Source organism: Suncus etruscus, chromosome 2 (genome assembly GCF_024139225.1).
Source record: "Suncus etruscus isolate mSunEtr1 chromosome 2, mSunEtr1.pri.cur, whole genome shotgun sequence".
NCBI classification, from domain to species: domain Eukaryota; kingdom Metazoa; phylum Chordata; class Mammalia; order Eulipotyphla; family Soricidae; genus Suncus; species Suncus etruscus.
The window spans coordinates 15,751,029-15,773,363 of record NC_064849.1 but is presented as its reverse complement, the minus strand read 5'-3'; the positions used below and the strand labels follow the sequence as shown (position 1 = coordinate 15,773,363).

Sequence of the window (22,335 nt, the reverse complement as noted above, 5' to 3'; positions counted from 1 at the left end):
ACTTTGAGCCATGAAATAAGTGCAAGATTGCATTTCTCAGAAAGTCCATCTTTAGGAAGGCAAATCATTTCAGTGAAAATAAAATGTGGGCCAAAATAGTAGCTCAGTGCTCAGGGTCTATGCATTTACATGTACCAGACCTGAGTTCCAAAACCAACTCTCTGGTCCTCTGATACCCTCTTCCAGGAACCATACTTAGGAGAAACTTCCTGGCCACAGCAGCATTGAATCACAGGCCTGGGAGGCCCCATTCACTAAGTGCTACTTAGAAGAGCCTCTTCAATTACAATATTTTTTAAGTAAATGAAATGTTATCTTGTATGTTTTTAAAAATAAGTTATAATCTTAGAGATATTTGATCAGGGCAGTTGCACACGTAGTTTAACGGTACATATCAAAATCTCTAGGAAATACCATATCTTTAGAATAGAAATTCCATGTCTTTGGTAAGTACGAGTCCCTAAAATAGAGTTGTCAATCTTGTATTTATAAAAGCAATATATCTGTACTGTAAAACTTTGGACATCACAGAAAAGTACAAAGCTGTAAAACAAACAACCAACTTTAGATCTATCCAATTCTTTCCAGGTTGTGGTTCTTTTACGCAGAATTACTTACTACACACACGCGGGTACACAACACACACACAGTTGTAATGAAAACCAAAGAACATAGCAATGTATTATTTTTATTTCTTTGAGTCTGTTTTGGTCTCCTATCCCGGCATGAACTTTGTATTGAGGAGCCAATAGCTCCAAGAACTCTACTGGCACTGCTTCTTTCTTTGTTGTTTTTCATGACAGCACAGACCTGTCATCTGTTTGTATTGCAGTAATGACACCATCAGAACACGAAATGTCATCCTGTCACATGTGAGAGCACAACAACAAACAACCAAATTACAGTTCCTGCTCCCTATAAACAGGGTGTCAAAAAAAAGTGTCCTCCTGCCATGAGTCAGTGTTTTCCTGCCATTAAAAATAAAATTATTTTTAGCACAGAAATGCCTTGTGGTGGTGGTGGTGCTTGGGGATCCGCAGCTTCCTAAAACAAAACAAAACAAAACAAAACCCTAGAGTTAGAAAACCAAAAAACCAAAAAAAAAAAAAAAGAGGGTGCCAAGAGAGTTCTCTCCCTCCTCATTCCCAGACAATTTAGGGCTGCCCCTCTATCCAGCCCGGCCCAGCCCGGCTCAGGTTCCAGGGCGCGGAGCAGGCCGTGCAGTGTAGTGCAGTGCACTCGGGGTCACCGCCGTGTGGAGGTGGAGGAGGCTATAATTAAACTGGCCGTCTGGGCCAGGTCAGAGGACGGAGCAGACGAGACGAGACGTCTCTCGCTCCGTGTCAAGAGGGAGGGAACCTCGGCCCCTTCCTTCTAGGCTTCGCGCCAGCCCTGGGAAACCCCTCCATCACCCTCCCACCCTCCCACCGGCGGCTCGCACTCGATTCTCGCTGGGTGGGAGGGAGGGAGAACGCCTGGAGACGCGCGCGGTTGCCATGACAACAGGGGCGGGGCGGGTGTGGTGGGCGGGGCCAGAGGGGCGACCGGGCGTGTCCCTCGTCGGGCGGGCGTGGCCGGCGGGCGGGCGGGGAGGAAGTGACGAGCGTGGGTTGGCTGTTGCGGGCCACGTGACCCGGCGGTGTTTTGACAGGGCCGAGAAAAGCTGCGGCCGAGCGGACCGACCGGGCGGGGAACTCGGTGGGGCAGCGAGTGAGGACGCGGGGCGCCGGCGGGGGGTCTCCGAGGACCGCGGCGGGTTGCATGGCCCGAGGGTCGCCGAGGCGGCGTCGAGGTCTCCGCCCACCCCCTGAGGACCCCCTCGCCTTCGGGGGCGGCTCCGTCTCGCGCCGCCGCGCTCGGCCGTGGCTTTCGCGGGCTCCGCGGCCCCCGGTGAGCCCCGGGCGGAGCGGCGAGTGGGGAGCGGGGTCGGTTCTGGGAGGGGAAGAGGGAGAAGCCCGGTCGGGCCCTCCGCGCGGCGCGCCCCCCGGGCGCCCCAACTCCTCCCGCGAGCCCCCGCCGAGGCCAAGGCCTGACAGGGCCTCGGACGGACGGACGGACGGACGGAGACTCGGGGACGGCCGAGGTAGCTCGGGGGCCCCCGGCTGGGGCACACACAGGCGAGGCCCGGCGCTGGCCCCGACGACCTCCCGCTCCCGGCTCGCCCAGCCTGAGGGACGCCGAGTCAGTCTCTGTCCGTCTCTGTCTCTGGAAAACCAGGCGCTGCCCCCATCTCCCATCTCTGTCTGTCTGCCCGTCTGTCTGTGCTTTCTTTTCTCTTCTTCTTCTTCTTCTTCTTCTTCTTCTTCTTCTTCTTCTTCTTCTTCTTCTTCTTCTTCTTCTTCTTCTTCTTCTTCTTCTTCTTCTTTTCTACTTCTTTCTTCTTTTCTTCTTCCTTTCTTCCTCTTTTCTTCTTTTCTTCCTCTTTCTTCTTTCTTCTTCCTCTTCTCTTTCTTTTTTTCTTCTCTTCTCTTTCTTTTTTCTCTTCTCTTTCCTCTTCTCTTTCTTTTCTCTTTCTTCTTTTCTTCCTCTTCTTCTCTTTCTTCTTCCTCTTCTCCATCTTCTATACTTTTCTTTTTCTTCTCCTTCCTCCTCCTCTTCTATACTTCTTTTTCTTCTTCCCCTTACTACTCTTCCTCCTTTCCCCCTCCTCTTCCTCCTCCTATTTTCTATACATTTTTCTTCTTCTCTTCTTCCTCCTTTCCTCTTCCTCTTCTTCCTCCTCCTCTTCTATACTTCTTTTTCTTCTTCCTCCTCCTCTTCCTCCTCCTTTCCCCTCTTCTTCCTCCTCTTCTATACTTTTTTCTTCTCTTCCTCCTCCTTTCCTCCTTCTCTTCTCCTTTTTCCTCCTCCTCCTCTTCCTTCTTTCTCCTCCTCTTCTATACTTTGTTTTTCTTCTTGTTTTCTTCCTCCTCTTCTCCTCCTCTTTACTTCCTCCTCCTCTTCTATACTTTCTTTTTCTTCTTTTTTCTTCCTCCTCTTCTCCTCCTCCTCCTCTTCCTCCTCACCTCTCCCCTCCTTTCTCTCTGCTCTCCGCACCTGTTTTTGTTTTGTTTTGTTTTGTTTTGTCTTGTTTTGCTGGCTTCACCCCACCTCCTCGCTCCCTCTCAGACTCCCGGTGCTCCCCACTCAGTTAGTGCCAGAAAGAGGCCGGCTAACAGTCCTTTTTTTGGGTTTTGTTTTGTTCTGTTTAGTTTTGCCGGCCAGCTCCGGAGTTTGGAACGAAGCCGGCTTAAAGTTGCTTTGCCTTTTTTCTTTCTCTCTCTCTCAGCCTATTGAAAACGGAGCCTTCGCCACGGCAGCAGCCTGGAGGCTGGGCAGCGAACCCACTTGTGGACTTCCCAGCACCCGGGGTGGACGTCGGATGCAAAGATGAAGCCAGAACGAGGTAAATAAAGCATTTTTTTTTAAACCAGGAGTTCCTTCGCTTCGTCATCGTGTCTCCGTTTGGTAGTGTTCATCGTAATCGACTGTTGGGACCCACTGAAGTAGCACATTACTTCGGATGACTTGTTTCTGTTACGGATTCCAGCTGCTGTGGGGTAAAGGAGAAGGGACAAAGAGGAAAGTTGCGCCCTCAGTAGGAGGACACACTTCTCAGAAGTGTTTGGTTTCCCAACAGACCCCAGTGGAACTGAGAAAAGGGAGAAAACATGCATGCCTGCTGCTACCCTTAGAATCAGGCATCGTTCTAGAGTGCTGTGACTGGTTTTGAAGTGAAATCAGCCCAACTTCACTTTTGAAGTTGACAGCCCCTTGCAGCTTGAAACCATGAACTTGATAAGATTGAGAATTTTTAAGATAGTTTGCGCTGAGTAATACACTTACATTGATATTACTGCTTTCAGTAGCTGATTCGTGAGCAATCGGCACATTCAGAAAGTTTGTGACACAATTCAGGGTCATGTGTACTTTGCCAATATATGAACAAGCGGGGCTGCTGAAATTCCTAGTGATAAGTTGTGTATCTTGTCTTTTCTGCGTCTCGGTTTTTGGGACTTAAAATATAGGATGTGCTTCATTTTTTTTTTTTTTTTAGGAACTGAGAAGAATTTGAAAACTAATTTATCAGTCTTCTTTTCATACTCAGGAATATTATAGGTAGAGGATTAGGGTGTGACAATATTCATATTCTTAAATGCTCATTTGAAAAGTCGTGTATGAAACTGATTATTTTCTCACCTAAAACTTTTAAAGTGAATTAGAAAGACAGATTTTCTAGGTAGAGTATTCTTCGGTAATAATGTCTTTTAAAATCCACTAGAAATGTGAGAAATCCTGCTTAATTCAGTCTTTTTTCATTAAACCATGGGCTCTGAGACCAGGCCCTGAGTTCAATCCTTGACACCTCTCTTGTAGCCTTGGTGGCCCGAGACAGCTGTATTGTAGGTGACCCCTATAAGAGAAAAAGGGTTTTTCAGTGTGAAATTATTTCTTAAATGTGCATAAAGTATTTTGCATATAAAGTATTTATGTACATAAAGTATTAGCAATTATATTGTTACTAAGTAGAGTGTTTATGAAGGTCAAGTTTAGACATTTAGATTATATCAGTGACTTCGCAAATATGCACTAAGGTTAAAATTGCATTTCAAAATAAACAAATGAAATAAAAATCACTATTTATATTGAATTTAAACTCATAAGCAGTTTTTGTTTGTTTTGTTTCGATGTTTGGGCTACTCCCAGTGGCACTCCTGGCTCATCGCTCAGAAATTACTCCTGGCAGACTCCGGAGGAGCATATGAGATGTTGGGTCAGCTACATACAAGACAAGCACCCTATCTGCTGCACTATCCCTCTGGTCCTCTTATAAGCAGTTTTTAAAAAGAGATTGGTGTGGCCTGCAGCTATAGCATAACAGGTAGGGCATTTGCCTTGCACATGGCCTATCCAGTTTTGATCCCTGGCATCTGGTCCCTGCTAGGAGTGATTTCTGAGCACACAGCCCAAGGAGTAACCCTTGAGTTCCTCCAGGTGTGGCCCAATAACAAAAGCAAACAAACAGGCAAGAGAAGATATTGGCATCCCCAGCATCACATCTGATTCCTGAACACAGAGCCAGCAGTAACCTCTGGGTGTAGCACAGTAACACAAACAAACAAAAAAGTATCAGTGGGGCCAGAGTAATAATACAGTGGGTAGGGCATTTGCCTTGCACAAGACCCATCTAGATTCTATCCCCTGCATACCATATGCCCCCCCCCCCAAGCCTTCCAGGAAGTGCAAGAAGTACTTCCTGAGTGCAGAGCCAGGAAAAAGCCCTGAACATGGCAGGTGGTCCCCCAAGCTTCACTACAAATAATCCCTGAGATCAAAACTAGGAATAAATCCTGAGCATCACCAGGTGTGTCTCAGAAGCAAACAAACACGACAACAAAAAATAACTTTTATTAGAATTATAATAAAGTAAATCATGGTATATAAACATAGTAATAATATTTTTATAATAGCAGCCTTTAGAATCTTGATTCTTCGTGTTGCTGACAAAAGTTAATGTTTGGGGCCGGAGATATAGCACAGCGGTGTTTGCCTTGCAAGCAGCCGACCCAGGGCCTAAGGTGGTTGGTTTGAATCCCAGCGACCCATATGATCCCCAGTGCCTGCCAGGAGCTATTTCTGAGCAGATAGCCAGGAGTAACCCCTGAGTGCTGCTGGGTGTGGCCCAAAAAACAAAACAAAAAAAAAAAAAAAACAAAAGTTAATGGTTTACACTTTGAAAAGAAGTATAGAAATACTTAAATTTTACAAAATATACTTTTACAATGTACCATCTCTATTTTCTGTTCTATTTCTGTTTTTTAATTTTGCTGTTACAACTCATTAAATGAGTTTTTACCCTCTTTTGGGGACGGAGTGTCTTAGGGATCAAGCTTAAAGTCTTACATATATGTGTACTTTACCAGAGTCATATACCCAGCCTATGAACTAATCTATCCCTCCCTCTCCCTTCCTCCCTTCCTTCCCTTCTTCCTTCCTGCCTTCCTTCCTCCTTACTTTTTCTTCCTCCCTTTCTTTTTATTTCTCCTGGTGGTACTCTGGGGCTACTCCAGGTACAGTGCACAGGGGTCACTCCTGAGCAAATACTCCAGCTCTGAGCTATCTTTTAGATCAGGGGTCTCAAATTCGAGGCCCTCGAGCCGCAAACAGCCCTCTGTACAACATTTTGTGGCCCTGCCCTAGAGGAATCTTTTTTTGTTTTGTTTTGTTTTAGTTGTTTGGGTCACACCCCCCAATGTTCAAGGCTTACTACTGACTTTGCACTCAAGGATCACCCCGACTTTGCCCCCTGCAGCCCCCAGGTCAATTGAGTTTGAGACCCCTGTTTTAGATCTTTGAGTTGATTTCTTGACTTGTAGTTAGAATTTTAGCGGGGGAGGGTTGGGTTTCTGAGGTCCACATGGTAGTGCTCAGGAGGTCAGTCTGGTAGTGCTGGGAATCAAACCAGGGTAGCCACATACAAGGTAAATGCCTTAACTCCTCCTGTACTATCCCTTTGGGCCCTCTTACTTTCAGTAGGAAAGGCATAGTAGCCAGCAACACTTAGCTAGAAAATAGTAAGTTTTATTTTCTATATTTCATTTTCTGTAGTCTCTTAAACTATTCTATATGTGTGGCTTTTCTGTGATAGTTGAAATTTTACTCTTTAAATGATAATATTATATTGCGATTATGTACACTGATTTCTGAACAGATTACATTATATATTTTATGTTATTTATATCATCATATTAGATATTAGAAGTCTAGGAAAATTCCTTTTTTATTGTTGTTGGGGGGGGGGGCGTTCACATCCAGCGGCGTTCAGGAGTTACTCTTGGCTCTGCACACAGAAATCGCACCTGGCAGGCTCGGGTACCATAAGGGATGCTGGGGATTCCTACCACTGCTATTACTCCAGCCCCTAAATCTAGGAAAATTTCTAAAAGAATAATGCTTCCCTGGCTTTTTAAATAAATGAGAGTATAAAAAGTCAAAGTAGTTTAACCTTACTAGATGATAAATGGCACTGTTAAGGAATTTCAGTTTTATCATGATCTAGAAATACTCTACATTTATGAAATTTATGAAAATGTTTCTGATTCTAGCATAACTCACTTCAATATTTGGAGTGGGGGCTGAGGTCTTATTATTAAATTTCCAGGTAGTCAGAAGTCTTTTGTTTTTTAACAAGCTTATTATTTCCTTTAATTTTACAGCTTTTGGTCTGTTAACTTAAGAATGAAGAAACTAAGCTTTCCATTGAGGGTTGTTTTTTTGTGTTTTGTTTTTTGTTTTTATTGTGACCAGTGTGAATTACAAATCTTTAACAGTTATGTTTAAGGTACACAGTGACAATGAATTAGGGCCATTCCCACCACCGGTGTTGTCCTCCCTCCACCCCTGTTCCCAACATGCATCCTATACATCCCCCTTTGACCCTGGGTTGCTAGTTTAACAGATTTGCTTTGTGGATAGCTTGTTGTAGATTGGGTGTCTTGATTCTGTTGTTGATGACTTTGGATTTGGTGTTCCATTGAGTTGTTTTTATGAAATGAGAGTAAATGTAGAAACCCTTCAGAGATTCAGCATCTGATTCAGGTATGTGGATTCTAGTATTGTAATTTTGTGATAAGGCTGTTTGCTTAGTGGGACACACTGCTTCAGAGAGCTTCTGAGTAAGTACAATAGTAGTTTGATGTATATCATACCACAGTTACCAAAATAAAAAGTAGTCATGTATTTTTCTTTTCTGTTTTTAAAATAGCTGTCATACTTATTTTTGTTGATTGCTTTTTAAAATGTTTTTTATTACTTTAAATATATAAACAATGTATTTTACAGTCACTCATAATACATTTTTTCTGTCATTTGATGTTCCAAATTCAATCCCACTACCAGTATAAAATTCCTTCTACCTTTGTCCCTGGATTCCCACCCACCCACAGCCTACCCCCTTGGCATGCACAAAATAGTTTATGTTGTTTGTTTAAAACTAATGGAATTAATGAAAAACTACAGCAAGAGAAAATTTGTGGAAATTATCTCTCAGTGGATTCAAGTCATTGAAGATTTACTAAGCTGTTTCTTGCTAGTTGATCATTCTGCTGGTTTAGTTTGTTAACTATATGTGGCTGCTGTGCTGCTTTGAGATCTAGGTTAGTGTGTTCCTATTAAAACATTAAAACATTTGTTGGTGTCTAGGCATTTTAAGTTCTGTGGCTTATATGTCTGTGATGTGGGGTATGGCATTGGCTTCCAGGGCTTCCAGAAATACAAGAAGGTAGAGTTGGTTGGGGAAGGGTGCCCACATTCTCTCTTACAAAGCCCTGGAGATCTCAGCCCAAATACCAGCAAGCCTGGAGTTTTGGTCCAGGCATCTACAGAGATCAGTGATAAAGCTGTGAAGTTGGGCCATTGATGTGGCAGTGATTGTGGGTTGTGGATGCAATTGCTAAGGCTTTGACAGGGAGGGGATTTGGCCCTCTCCTCCTCAGAAAGAAGAGTGCCCCACTTTTCTGCTGTGAAACAGTACACCCCTGAATTTTCGCATATTGGTTTACATCTCTTTCAAGAATAAAATGTGTCTGTGGAGATAGCTGATGAGCAGACATGGCAGCAGCTGTGGGGCATGACTCTGAATTGATTTAACTGGGAACTGTACAGGCACCACAGCAAGCAACATTTAAGAGCCTCTTATCAATAATTGGATATGATAGTTGATTGTCCTGTCAGGAATCATTATAACAGCCTTAATTATTAATATGTCTTTTGATGTAGGATCTTTGGGGGGTTAAATGAGATCATTTTTCAGAATTTGGGATGATTTTACTATTTTTAATCTAACAATTTTATAAGTATGTGTGTATGAGTATCTTATATATGTATCTTATATACTATCAGTAGGAATTTGTTTAGAAGAGAACATGTATGTATATTCATCAAAATATGTAAATTAAAATATCTTTTTCCCAGTTTATTCAACAGAGTTTCATGGAAATAATTTTTGTGGTGGGGGCAGAGAGATAGTATAGCATATAAGGTGCTTGCCTTACACTTATCCTACCCATGTTTGATTCCCAGCATCCCTTATGATCCCCCTAAGTTTTGCCAAGAGTGATTCCTGAGTGCAGAGCCAAGAGTAACTTCTGAGTGTACCACTCAGTGGTGTCCCAAAACCAGAAAAAGAGGGAAAATACCTTGTATTCTGCTGGTCTTGTAGTATATATATTCATTTTGTTATATTTGAGTGGCATGTACAGATTTTTTGAGAGGAAACACGTTCTTGTTAAGCACACAGCTCAATTAATAGAAGTAAAAGTCTGAAGGCAATTGAAAGTACCCTTTGGCCACTAATGACATTTTGCTTTTATAGAGGGTCTGGAAACATCGGTCAGTCTTGCTAGTTGATAGGAAAGTGTGAGGAAAGTGTTATTGTACTTTCAGACAATAAAGATCTTACTTCTTAGTATTATAACTGTATTTCATGCAATCATAATTTTATCATGATTTTGAGGTAAGATTTTAATTTTAAGCAATTTTGAAGAATGTCAAAGATAAGTCTTTTGGAATTTAGACTATTACTGGGTGTAATTCCCACACTCCCTGAGTACTGCTCCTCTTCCCTCCAAATAAACACAAAGCACAAACTCTGAATTAGAACTGTATGTCCTTGTTCATTTAGTTAACTATATAATCTTCATCAGATTACTTAATCCCTGAGCACAGAGCCAGGAATACCCCTGAGCATGACTGTATGCAACCCAAGTTCATTCTCCATTTCCTAAAGAAATATTTTCAACAGAGGTAAAAAAAATCAAATGAGCAATAATCTAACATTATTTTTTTTTTTGGTTTTTGGGCCACACCCATTTGACACTCAGGGGTTACTACTGGCTATGTGCTCAGAAATCGCCCCTGGCTTGGGGGAACCATATGGGATGCCGGGGGGATCGAACCACGGTCCGTCCTACGCTAGCGCTTGCAAGGTAGAAACCTTACCTCTAGCGCCACCTTCCTGGCCCCCTAACATTATTTTTATTTGTTTGGGTTATCTATTAAGTTTAATAAGTGTAATAAGTGTTTAACATGTAGTTATCTGAGAAAATATAAAAGCTACTATCGAATACTTGACATATATGTTTATTTTAAGTCTTTATACTGTCACGTATTATTGTGATTAACATTTGGTTTCTATATTTTAGAGGTAATAGAGGTTGACCAATCCATCTGGGAATAATTCTTTTTTCTTTTTTCTTTTTTTTTTTTTTTTTTTTAGTGGTGCTAACTACTGGCTATCTTTGGGAAACTGTAAAAGTTAAATAGTTTTGTATCACCTTGTACTCATATTTGGACCTGGGTCCTAAATAGATAATTGAATGCCTTTGGAGAAGTCTGAAGTTGACTTTTGTGAAGAAATAATTAAAGCATTATATTATAAATGTATTTTGTAACTCATTATTTCTGGATGAGTGGTATGTTTCTTCCTATACAAATAATTTCAGAGTAAAAGAATATAAATTTATGTTTGCTTTTGATAGTTCTAAAGGTTGTGACGTTGTATGGCATTGTACAACAATCTGAGTAGAATCTAAACTTTTTTAGTCTAAAAAATACATAATTTACTTTCAGTTCATATTTGTTTTTGTTTTTATTGTATTTTTTTGTGGAGGGTTGGGTTTGGGGCTATACCCGGCAGCACTCAGGGGTTACTCCTGACTCTACCCTAAGAAATTGCTCATGGCAGGTTCTGGGGACCATATAGAATGCCAGAAATCAAACCTGGCTCTGTCCTGGTCAACTGCGTGCAAGGCAAACACCCTACTGCTGTACTTTTGCTTTGGCCCCTTCAGTTCATATCTGAACATGTTACAAGTCATTTAATTAAGTAAGAGCAAACCTAGTTATACCAGTAAAACTTACCTAACAATTTTTATTCTAAAATTGAGAGAATTAATAGTGTAAATGCAAATCTACCTCCTATCACCACCACCCACAATAGATCATGTTATCTACTAAAAATACTTATATTGAGGGCCAGAGAGAAAGCTCGAGTCAAGACCATAAGCATTGCAGCAAGAAATCTGGGATCCTTGGTTCTGCATGCCACCCCCCGCCCCCGCACCACCAGGAGTGACCCTGAAGCATGGGAACAGCCCTTGACCACCAGCAGGTGTGCTGAAATTCTAACCCCTAAGAAGATGGTAGGAAGTTGGCCCTTTAAAATTGATTAGGTTATGAAGTGGAGCCCTCTTGAATGGTGTTAATGTTCTTAAAAACCAGACCCAAGAAAGCTCTATCACCCTTTCTACCATCTGAGGGTTTAAGGAAAATCTATAGTTTATATGGAATACTTTGAGGAAGCCAGCAAAGCCAATAGAACCAACCCTGCTGGCACCTTAATCTTGGACTTTTCAACTTCCAGAACTGTGATAAATAAATTTCTGCTGTTAATAAGCCATTAGTCTTATGTTATTTTGATACAAACAGTCTGAACAGACTAACCTTTTCACAAAGTTTTGTCCTTGCATTATAATTATATTTGCAATGGTGTGTGAACTGAAAATAATGCCTTACTGAGCAACTGAAATAGAAGTGGTAAGGACTAGAAAATAACAAACCAGGGAAATAGTTGCAATGCTTATTTGCTAAGAATTATTTGTTGTTCATCAATGTAAATCAAACAATAGGAAATGACAAGTGTTAGAGTAAAAGAAAATAACTGGCCCCAGAGAAATTGTGCAGTAGGTCAAGTGCTTACCTTGTATGCAGCTGACTTGAGTTTAATATTTAGCACCACATAAGCTTCCCAAGTCTTGCAAGGAGTGTTCCCTGAGCCCTGACAGGTGTGACCATCCCCCTACCACCACAAATTTAGAAAAGAATTGTTGTCTGCTTAAAACATTTGCCAACACACAGCAAAAATTCAAATGCTATAAACAACTCTATTCTTATTGGACTTATAAATGAAGTGAGTCATTCAGGGAGTTAAAAAAAAATGGGCTGCCACAGATCTATTATTACTCTATCATCCATTTTGGTGGGCCTTGACATCAGTTACTGTTAGGTAATTGTTGACTTGATACAGCTTCTGAGATTGAGATTCTAAAGGAAACTCAGCAAAGATGTTCCCTGTTTTCAGTAAGAAGGTAATGGCTTAGTAGATGGAATCACTCAATCATTCATTCTTTGAAAAATAAGAAAAAAAGACTTGAAAGTTAAGTGCTAATATGGATAGTAATTTAAAATTTTATTACCAGAAGCTAGAGAGATAAGATAGTACATTGCTTTGTATGTAGCTGACTCCAGATCAATCCCTAATATGATCCCCTAAGCACTTCTAGGAGTGACTTCTGAGAATGGAGTTAGGAGTATTCCCTGATCATCATGAGGTGTCACTCTCAACCCCTATATACACACACCAAATTGATTTCTAGGGGCTAGACTGATAACATAGCATGTAGATAATTTGCTTTGCATATGGCCAGCCCGGTTCAATCCTCAGCATCTCTTATGTCCTCTGAGGAGTGATTTCTGAGCACAAATCTTTGAAAAATTCACTGCCAAAAAAGAAAAACTCACTGCCAGGAGTGATTTCTAAGCACAAAAGCCAGGAGTAACCCCTGAGTGCCACTGGATATGGTCCTAAAACAAAAAATGGAAAATTGGTTTCTAGTGACTAGAGAGATGGTGCAGCAGTAAAAAAAAAAATTTTTTTTTCTACATGTTACTGCCCCTGGTTTGAACTCCAGCACTGCTTACAGTGCTGTAAGCAGTGCTGGAGATTCCCCTAAACACATCAGGCTTACCTAAGTAAGTCCTCTAGGAAGGGTTCCTGGAAGAACGTTACTCCCTGGGAGTGGGGTGGGGGGATGAGTGGAATATTTCAAAAACAAAGAAACATGGAGCCTCAATTTTCTGTATCGAGAACAATACGGGGGGTGGGGATTCAATCCCCTGCTCTCCATTTGGTCCCCTGAGTCTGCCAGGAGTAATTTCTGAACAGAGCCAGGAATCGCCTCTGAGTACAACCAGTTGTGGCCTAAAATACAAGTTTTTAAAGGCTGAGAACGTCTTGCCTAAGGATGAGAACTGGGGTTAGATCGCAGGTACCACACACAAGCCCCTACACCATTGGGAATAGGACTGGTGGCCCTCTGCTGTGCATTGTGGCCTAACCAAAAATGGATGGTTATTGAAGAACATTTATTTTTTTTATTCTTTTTGTTGTTGTTGTTGTGTTTGTTCCACACCCAGTGACTCTCAGGGGTTCCTCCTGGCTATGTGCTCAAAAATCACTCCTAGCTTGGGGGACCATATGGGACCCTGTAGGATTGAACCTTGGTCCATCCTAGGTAGCGCATGCAAGGAAAACGCCCTACTGCTGCGCCACCGCTCTGTGGCCTCTGTTTGTTTATTCTTCAACTTCCCAACTTAGTACCTAATTAGGTATATTTTTCCACAAATACTGAGAATTTAAAAGGATGAGCAAATATTAAAATCATTTGATGCTAAACTTTTTATAGTGAAAAAAGGTAAAATTGTGCCCCAAAATAGAACTTATTCTTCTCATAGATAAATTGAAGTCTGTCAATAATTAATTATGTCTTTGTTCAAATGATTCCTTGTTTTTGTTCACTTACTAAACTGGAAAAAGATACAATAGCTTTCCAAAATATCAGACAATAATTCAAGTAGTTTTTCTTATTATCTTATATTAAAGCTCTCCACCTAGTGGCGAGGGCAGTGTACAGCAGTAGGGTGTTTGCCTTGCACACGGGGCCAACCTTGAGCTCAATCTTTGGCATTCATAAGATCCCCTGAGCCCACCAGGAGTAATTCCTGATTACAAAGCCAAAAGTAACTCATAAACACCACTTGAGTGTGGCCAAAAAAAAAAAAAAACACAACATTTAATGTTTAACATTTGTTAAAATTATAATTAGGCCATTTCCCTCTCTTCTACTTGTTCACTAGGTCCAGTTCCCAAAGTTGATTATATTACTTAGGACCTGTGTACATTATTCCTTCTCTCTTAAATCTTTTCTATCCAGTAGACATATAGGTAGCTCCTTGTCATTCTGATTTTGGCTTAAATGTCACTTTGAGAGAGGCTTTCTATGACTATCTTATTCAAACTGCTCAATACTAGCAATTAGCATGACCGTATTTGCCAGCATATAAGACGACCCTTCAATCCATGAAAAACTTCCTAAAAGTCTTAAAAGTAAGTTACTTCTTAAAAGTAAGAGAGGTGCAGATCACTCATCCCTGAAGCTGGAACAAGTTTCAGCATGCTGTATACCAGCATATAATATGACTCCCGACTTTTAGGAAGTTTTTTATGGGTTGAAGGGTCGTCTTATACGCCAGAAAATATGGTATTAAATTGCATGTATTTTGTTTATGCCTTTGCAATTACTTTCTTTTATATTAGTCACCTCTTTCTATAACTTTTTCTTTACTGTTTCCAAATCAAGATTTTAAATGTTATGAGGCTAGTAAATTAGTATCTTTTATGACTTTACTCTCAGTACCTAGCAGACATGACAGGTTCATTTGTAGAGGCATAGAAAAGGTTGAATATTTATTTGTTGAAGAGATAATAATTGGTATGCCTCAGTGATTACAGAGCCAATTGGTGTAGAATCAAGTAAAAAACCATTGGTGGTTGTACTAACAAACTATATATATATTATTTTATTATTATTATTATTATTATTATTATTATATATAATTCCAACTTCACAGCAATCACCAGTGTGTAGTGTACTCACCTCCCTTCCCAAAGGATCCCAATGCACCTTTATTTCAGCCCCACCCAACTCAATTGTATGGATAATTTTTCCTGTTTTGTTGCCTTTGACCCTTTGTTACATCATTGCTGTGTATCTTTAAATCCCACACATACAAGAGAGATCATTCTGTATTCTTTTACTTTAAAATGACTTCTCTTAGCATGCTATCTTCTAGTTTCATCTTGCTGAAATTGGCCTGGTTTGGTTTTTCTCTTAGAGCTACATCTGCATGACATTCTAGTGTGTATATATGTATGTATACCAGAACTTCTTAATCTATCCATCTCTGTGTGGGTAATTGAGTTGTTTACATATCATTGTACTACCTGTGCATATATCCTTTTGAAATAACGTTTTTGTATTTTGGGGATAGATGCTATGAAGTATTCTGGGTTGGTGTTCTATTTCTTTTTGATAGATATCCATATTGTTTTCCATAGAGGTTGAACATTTCCACCAACAGTGGATGAAGGGTTCCTTTCTCACCACAATTCCACCAACACAGTCAGAAATTTTCTAGTCTTGAGTGATACTGAGCATTTTTCCTTGTGTCTTTCTCTCTGCCTTCTGTATGTCTTTGTTGGGAATGTATCTGTTTATCCCCTCTCCCGCATTTGGATGGGGTTATTGGATTTTATTACTGAGTTTTGTTAAATGTATCTAATTAACAAATAATCCACATAGACATTTCTTGGAACATATCTGCCCTCTATCCATCATGATGAATTTGTTCCTGTTGATACTTCTGAGACAGGCAGAAAGGGAGGTTAAAATTATTGGGAGGGATGAAATAAAAAAAAATAAAATGATTGGAAAAACATGTATGGCCCAAAGTACAAAATAAAATTATGAAATAAAATTATTGGAGAGTAAGCACTTAAAGATAAAATAGGTTAATGTTAAAGACTCAAACCCAGAACCTTTGATATGAGTCATCCCAAACCATTTTTCTATTTTGTAAAATGTATCAGGCTCAAAAGTATTTCTTATGCACTTCAGGTAAAGCAAAGCAGCAAGGAGCTTTGTGAATTATTAAATTTATATACATACATTCATATATATAGGTGTATAGACTAGTTGTGGGCCATTTGTATGACCAATGGCAAAGTGCTCTTGAGGACAGCCAACTGCATTTTAGTTGGATCCCAGTATCTGAAAATAATAAGAAAGTACCTAATTAAATATATATTTATTTACTATTTCCCTTATCCTGAAATTGCATGGATCACTCTTTTTAAATAAATTTATATTTAATTGTACAATTTTTAGGAATGGAGGCATTGTGGTTGTTTTTGTTTATTTATTTTTTTATAAAATGAACTCCTGGGTCTTTTTAGCAGCCTGTTTTGATATAGGAAAGTCTTCAGGTAAAACTGATAGAATTTTGGGTGGGGAGGGGGGATTAAGTCACACCCAGCAACACTCAGGGGTTACTCCTGGCTCTACACTCAGAAATTGCTCCTGGTAGGCTTGGGCATGGGATGCCGGGATTCGAACCACTTCTGTATGATAGGCAAACACCCTACCTCCATGTTATCTCTCCGGCCCCAGAAATTTTTTACTTCAGCACTTTCTAGATAACTCTGAGAGAATCTCATAGCCTATCTGAATGTCAATTATTTTTGTTCTAAGATCATTAGCCTTTTGTGAGAAAGATGAGCTAAGAACATGTGACTCAACACCTCGCATATACTTGGCACCTCGTAGGCAACAATAAATGTTTTAGAAGAATATGTGACTTAAATAAACTATATTGAGGAACTGAGTTCTTTTTTAAAATATTTATTTTGGGAGGTTTGGGGCCACTCCCAGCAGTGCTTGTTAATGCTACCGGTGGTGTAGGGTTTGAACCAGACTGGCCACTGCTCCCTGAACTATCTCCCTATCCTTGAGGGTTTTTTCCCTCTTGTAAAGGCTTGTCATAACAGGTCTAAGTGATCAACGGATTCCTGCTGTGTTACATGACCTTGTAGTCTACCAAATGAACTCAAACCCAGCATTGAACTCACATCTGTAATATACACAGAATGGAAGACAGAAAGTAGGTCACTGGAGCATATCAACTATTTCTGGTGATAATATGTCATAATGAGTATTGAGAGAAGCATGGGAAAGATTTAGAGGTTGCTGGTAAAACGGTGTCCCAAATGTCTTTTTCTGGATTTCAGAACACTGCCTAGAGTTGGATCTTGGGTCTTCTACTTCTGGAATCAGAATTTAGGCCTGATTATGGTCCTACAAGCAAATACCATTGTATGTTAAGAAACCTTTTGTAGGCTAGCCTGATAATTCAGTCATATAACTTATTATTTATAAATACTTCTATTCCTAATCTGATTGATTGAATTTTAAAATTCTTCTCTTTGGGAACACAACCAATTTACAGTTGAAGAGTAACTTTTAAAATTAATATGAAGTTTCCAATTTATTTATTTATTTTTTGGTTTTTGGGTCACACCCAAGTGGCGCTCAGGTGTTATTTCTGGCTCTGTGCTCAGAAAGAGCTCCTGGCAGTCACGGGGGACCATATGAGATGCCGGGATTCAAATTACCATCCATCCTGGTTTGGGGCTACGTGCAAGGCAAATGCCCTACCTTTGTGCTATCTCTCCGGCCCCAGAAGTTTCCAAGTTTTTATTTTCTCACTTGCTATATTTTGTTTGTTTGTTTGTTTTACGGCCACACCCATTTGATGCTCAGGGGTTACTCCTGGCTAAGCACTCAGAAATTGCCCCTGGCTTGGGGGGACCATATGGGACACCGGGGGATCGAACCGCGGTCCTTCCTTGGCTAGCACTTGCAAGGCAGACACCTTACCTCTAGCGCCACCTCACCAGCTCCTCTTGCTATATTTTTTAAAGGAATTAAAGCTTGTCACCAATATTTGAATTCAAGCTGTTCATATCCTAATGTATGGAAATTACATTTATATTTTAAAATCATGAATAATAATTTCATTTATAAAGTTATAATTTATATTATTATGGATCATTTCTATTTACATTTGTAATAAAGAATATGTAAATTAAAAATTTTTTTTGTTTCTTGGGCTACACCTAGTAATGCTCAAAGTTTATTTCTGGCTCTGCACTCAGGAATCACTCCTGCAGGGCTTGGGGTCCACATAAATGCTGGGAATCAAACTTGGGTTGACTGTATGCAAGGCAAACACCCTACTTGCTGAACTGTCGCTCTAGCCCCAGGAATATGTAATTTTAGGACTCAATTTTAACACAGAGGTATGTGTTAGTATTCTAAAATAAGATTATTCTCCTTTACAACTGCTCTATAGAAACTCTTAACACTCAGACCATACAAACATACAAACACCATACAAACAAAACACACAAACAGCCTGCATAGAGGGAAGCGGACACAGGGGGTGTGGAAGGGACATAAGGAAACTGAGCAAATTGGTGGCAGGAAATGAACACTTGTGAATGGACAGGTGTTGGGACATTGAAATTCAACCACCAATAACTTTTTAACTCTGTCTTACAGTGACTCAAAAAGTATTTTTTTATTTTTATTAAAAGCTTTATTGATTGGTTTTTGGGCCACACCCAGCAGTGCTCAGGGGCTACTCCTGGCTTACACTCACTCCTGGCAGGCTCAAGAGACCATATGAGATGCCTCCTGGGTCGGCCGCATGCAAGGCAAACACCCTACCGCTATGCTATCTCTCTGATCCCCAATTTTTTTAATTAAACAGATTTTTTTCTTGTATTTTTAGCTTAAAATATTGTTTTACTACGACAGGGACAGGAGAGCTAGCACAATTTATGCACTTGCCTTGCATGTGGCCCACTGGGACTATCCTTAGCATTACGTATAGAGCCCTGGAAAGAACCAAGAGTATACTCTAAGCATCACCTTATGTGCTCCCCTTACCACCAAATATTGCTTGGACATAATAGATTTAAAATAAAAATGAGGAGTTTAGAAGATAAGGTACTTGCTTTGCATGGGGCTGAAATGGATGATCCTTGTTTGATCCTCAGCACTGCACATGGTCCCCCAAATACTGCCAGGGGTCGTTCCTCAGCACAGAACCAAGAATGGCCTCTGATAACTGCTAGTGGGGCTCAGAAACCAATATAATAATAATGATAATTATAGAAGGATGAATGTTGAAGATTTTTTTAATTGAAAAAAATTATATTTTGGGGCCAGAGAGATAGCATGGAGGTAAGGTGTTTACCTTTCATGCAGAAGGTCATCGGTTCAAATCCTGGCGTCCCATATGGTCCCCCGTGCCTGCCAGGAGCAATTTCTGAGTATAGAGCCAGAAAAAAACCCCTGAGCACTGCCGGGTGTGATCCAAAAACCACAAAAAAAAAATTATATTTTGAATCCTGTTTGAATTGGGAAGAATTCTATTTTAAATTATTTTGAGGAGGGTAGTGCCACAATCGGTGGCACTCAGGTAATTACTCCTGGCTCTGAACTCAGAAATGGCTCCTAGCAGGTTTGGCAGAGCAGATGAGATGCCAGGGATTGAACCCTGGCCAGTCCCAGGTCAGCTGCATGCATAGCAAACGCCATACCCACTATGATATTTCTCAGGCCCCTCCATTTCATTTTAAAGTTCAAACTTCTTTGACCTCACATCTTAGTTTTCTTCTAAGATTTCATGCAATACAGTTACATTAGTCTGGGTCCGGAATGATAGCACAGTGGTTGGGTGTTTGTCTTGCCCATGGACGACATGGGACGGACCCAGTTTCTATCCCCAGCATCCCAGATGGTCCTCTGAGTGTGACAGGAGTGATTTGAGTGCAGAACCAGGAGTAACCCCTGAGCGCTGCCTAGTGTAGCCCCCCCCCAAAAAAAAAGCAATTATATTAGTTTTGTTCTTCAATGACTGTATAGGGGGAGCATTAGAATATTTGCAGTTGCTGTCCTTTGGAAAAAAAATCAACCTCAACGCTCTTCATAACTTCATTTGTCTTTGAGAGTAGTCATCACACCCTCCAGGTTGTCATCTCGAACTATCTTTGAAAAAGGGTATTGCTTTTATTCTCTTTGCTCTGCATTATTCTTTTTCATACTTCTACTAAATTACTTTCCTGATGTTCTACATTGTTTAATTTTTTTTATTCTCCCAGTAAGTTCCAAGAGAACAGGGATTCATTGCTATTGTTCTTAGCTGCCTTTTTCCATATGCCTGGTTTAGAATGGCTGCTTAATATTTGAGTGAATTCCTTTTTTTTTTTTTAATTCCCACCAGCAGTGCCCCCCCATCTCCGTCCTTCCCCACCCCCTGCCTATAATTGAGACAGGCATTTTTCTTCTCTCACTCATTAACATTGTCATGATAGTTGTTAGTCTAGTTATTTCTCTAACTGCACTCACCACTCTTTGTGGTACGCTTCACCAGCTCACGATATGAAGCTTGAGTATTCTTGAATACACTTAATATCTTTAAAATTAAATAGAAAAAACTTTTGCTACTACCAGAAAGCTTTATGCATTTTTAGAGGATTTGTAGTTTTGTCACTATAAAAGCTAAGTTTGGTGATAATATGGCGCATAGAGATTGATACTTACCTTGCATATGGCTGATTCCTGGTTCTGCATATGGTTCCCAAGCACCTCCAGGGGTGTCCCATGAGCACTGCCTGATGTGGCCCACTCTTCCTCTAAAAAGTATTATTTCTAAATGGGGATATTTTTTCCTTACTTTACTAGATTATTTGGAGATCAGAAGAGATGATGCGTCTGTACCACCTGTATAGAATGTACAAATATAAGTAGGAGAATTTATATCCTATTGAACTGTCTTTCTTTGCTAGTATAGCTGATCTATATGGTTTAGGGAATTGTGGTGTCATAAATACTCATTTTCTCAAATTAAAATAATAGCATTCTTCAGATTCTTTTGAAGTAGAAAATTGCATTGTATCTTAAAATTTATGCCAGTAATACATCTGATTTTTTTAAGTTAAGAAAACTCAGAGGTAATACTTATTTTACCCTATAATTGAATAGTAAACACTTTAGTGTTTTTGAATTTTTATACATATATGTGCATTTAACAATAGATCCCAGAGTGATAGAAGTACAGTGGGTAAGATTTTTGTCTTGCATGTTGCTGATCCAGGTTGAACCCCAGAGCCCTGATAAGGTTTTGTGAGTGAACCTGCAAGAAATGTTCCCTGAACGCTGATAGGAATAAGCGCTGAACACCACCATGTGTAGCCCCCAAACCAAAACTAAAATTTAACTATATATTATTTTGAAAACTAGGCACTATTTAATGTAGTGAATATATTTTCATCAGCTATTCTTTCACTACAGTATTTTTGGCGGTTGTTTAGCTAATTTTTGTATACATATATTAACCAATTTAATTTAAATTTGTTTTGTTTTGTTTTGGGGGTCACACCCAGCAGCGCTCAGTGCTTACTCCTGGCTCTACTCTTAGAAATCACTCCTGGCAGGCTCAGGGGATCATATGGGATGCCAGGATTTGAACCACCGTCCTTTTGCATGCAAGGCAAATGCCTTACCTCCATGCTATCTCTCCGGCCCCCAATTTAATTTTTAATTCTTAAATTTTAAGTATTCAAACCTCTTTGTGTAGATATATTTAAGCTGTTTCATATTTTTGTCTACCTAGAGAAGCACTGCTATTAACTATCCTATAACTAAATCTTAATACTAAATCCATAGAACCTAGTTGTCTAGTTGAGGGCATATATAGGATAAATATCTCAAAAAACCTTTCTAGCAAGAATTATATCTATACAGTGTAGTTTACTAACAGGAGGCTAGAGAGATGGACAGGGGTCAAGACACTTGAAGGCACACAGTAACCCAATACTTCATATGGACCCATGAATGCAGTCAGGATTAAAGGCCTAAGCACCAGTGGTTGTGGCTCAAAAACCAAAAAAGAACAAAAAACATTTAGTAATAGTATTTGAATACAGAATCTGCTGTCAGTTTAACTTTTTAGGGATAATTTCTAAAGGTTTTTTTTGTTTGGTTGATTTTTGGTTTTTGGGCCACACCCGGCAGTGCTCAGGGGTTACTCCTGGCTGTCTGCTCAGAAATAGCTCCTGGCAGGCACTAGGGAGCATATGGGACACTGGGATTCGAACCAATCACCTTAGGTCCTGGATTGGCTGCTTGCAAGGCAAACGCCGCTGTGCTATTTCTCTGGGCCCAATTTCTAAAGTTTAATGCTTGTGTCGTTATGTGAGAATTTGATCTTATGTGTTGTGCTCAGTTGCAAGGCTCTGTTCTTGGTTCTCTACTTTAACAAAACAGGGTAGAACTGACTTTTGGTGTTGTTAAACTCTGACACCTTTGTTCAGTAATATGGCTTTAGTTATAATAATTTAAAACATAAGTCTGTTTCTTTGGAGGAATAGAAATTAGAGTTCCTATCTAGTGAGTTTGTATTTTGAAGTGTTTGAAGCTATTTATGTCTTTAAGCTCCAGCAGTGAATAAGAGCTCCAGAATAATTTTGCAGTTCACAGAAAAGATTTTATTAAATGGTTTAATTGATAATATAAGTCACTGTAACAACTGTTACACTGTAACACTGTACAA

The 22,335-nt window shown here is 40.1% G+C and overlaps 1 protein-coding gene across 1 annotated transcript in view; it reads left to right on the top strand.

Annotated features, from left to right (window-relative positions):
• The first annotated feature begins 1,760 nt into the window (after positions 1–1,760).
• ATOSA (atos homolog A) overlaps positions 1,761–22,335 on the top strand; it is a 94,062-nt gene continuing 73,487 nt past the window's right edge. Inside the window, exons 1-2 of the mRNA XM_049769295.1 lie at positions 1,761–1,890; positions 3,269–3,385. Coding sequence (XP_049625252.1) covers positions 3,370–3,385 — 16 coding nt within the window. The 5' untranslated portion in view covers positions 1,761–1,890; positions 3,269–3,369. The remainder of the gene's footprint in view (positions 1,891–3,268; positions 3,386–22,335) is intronic.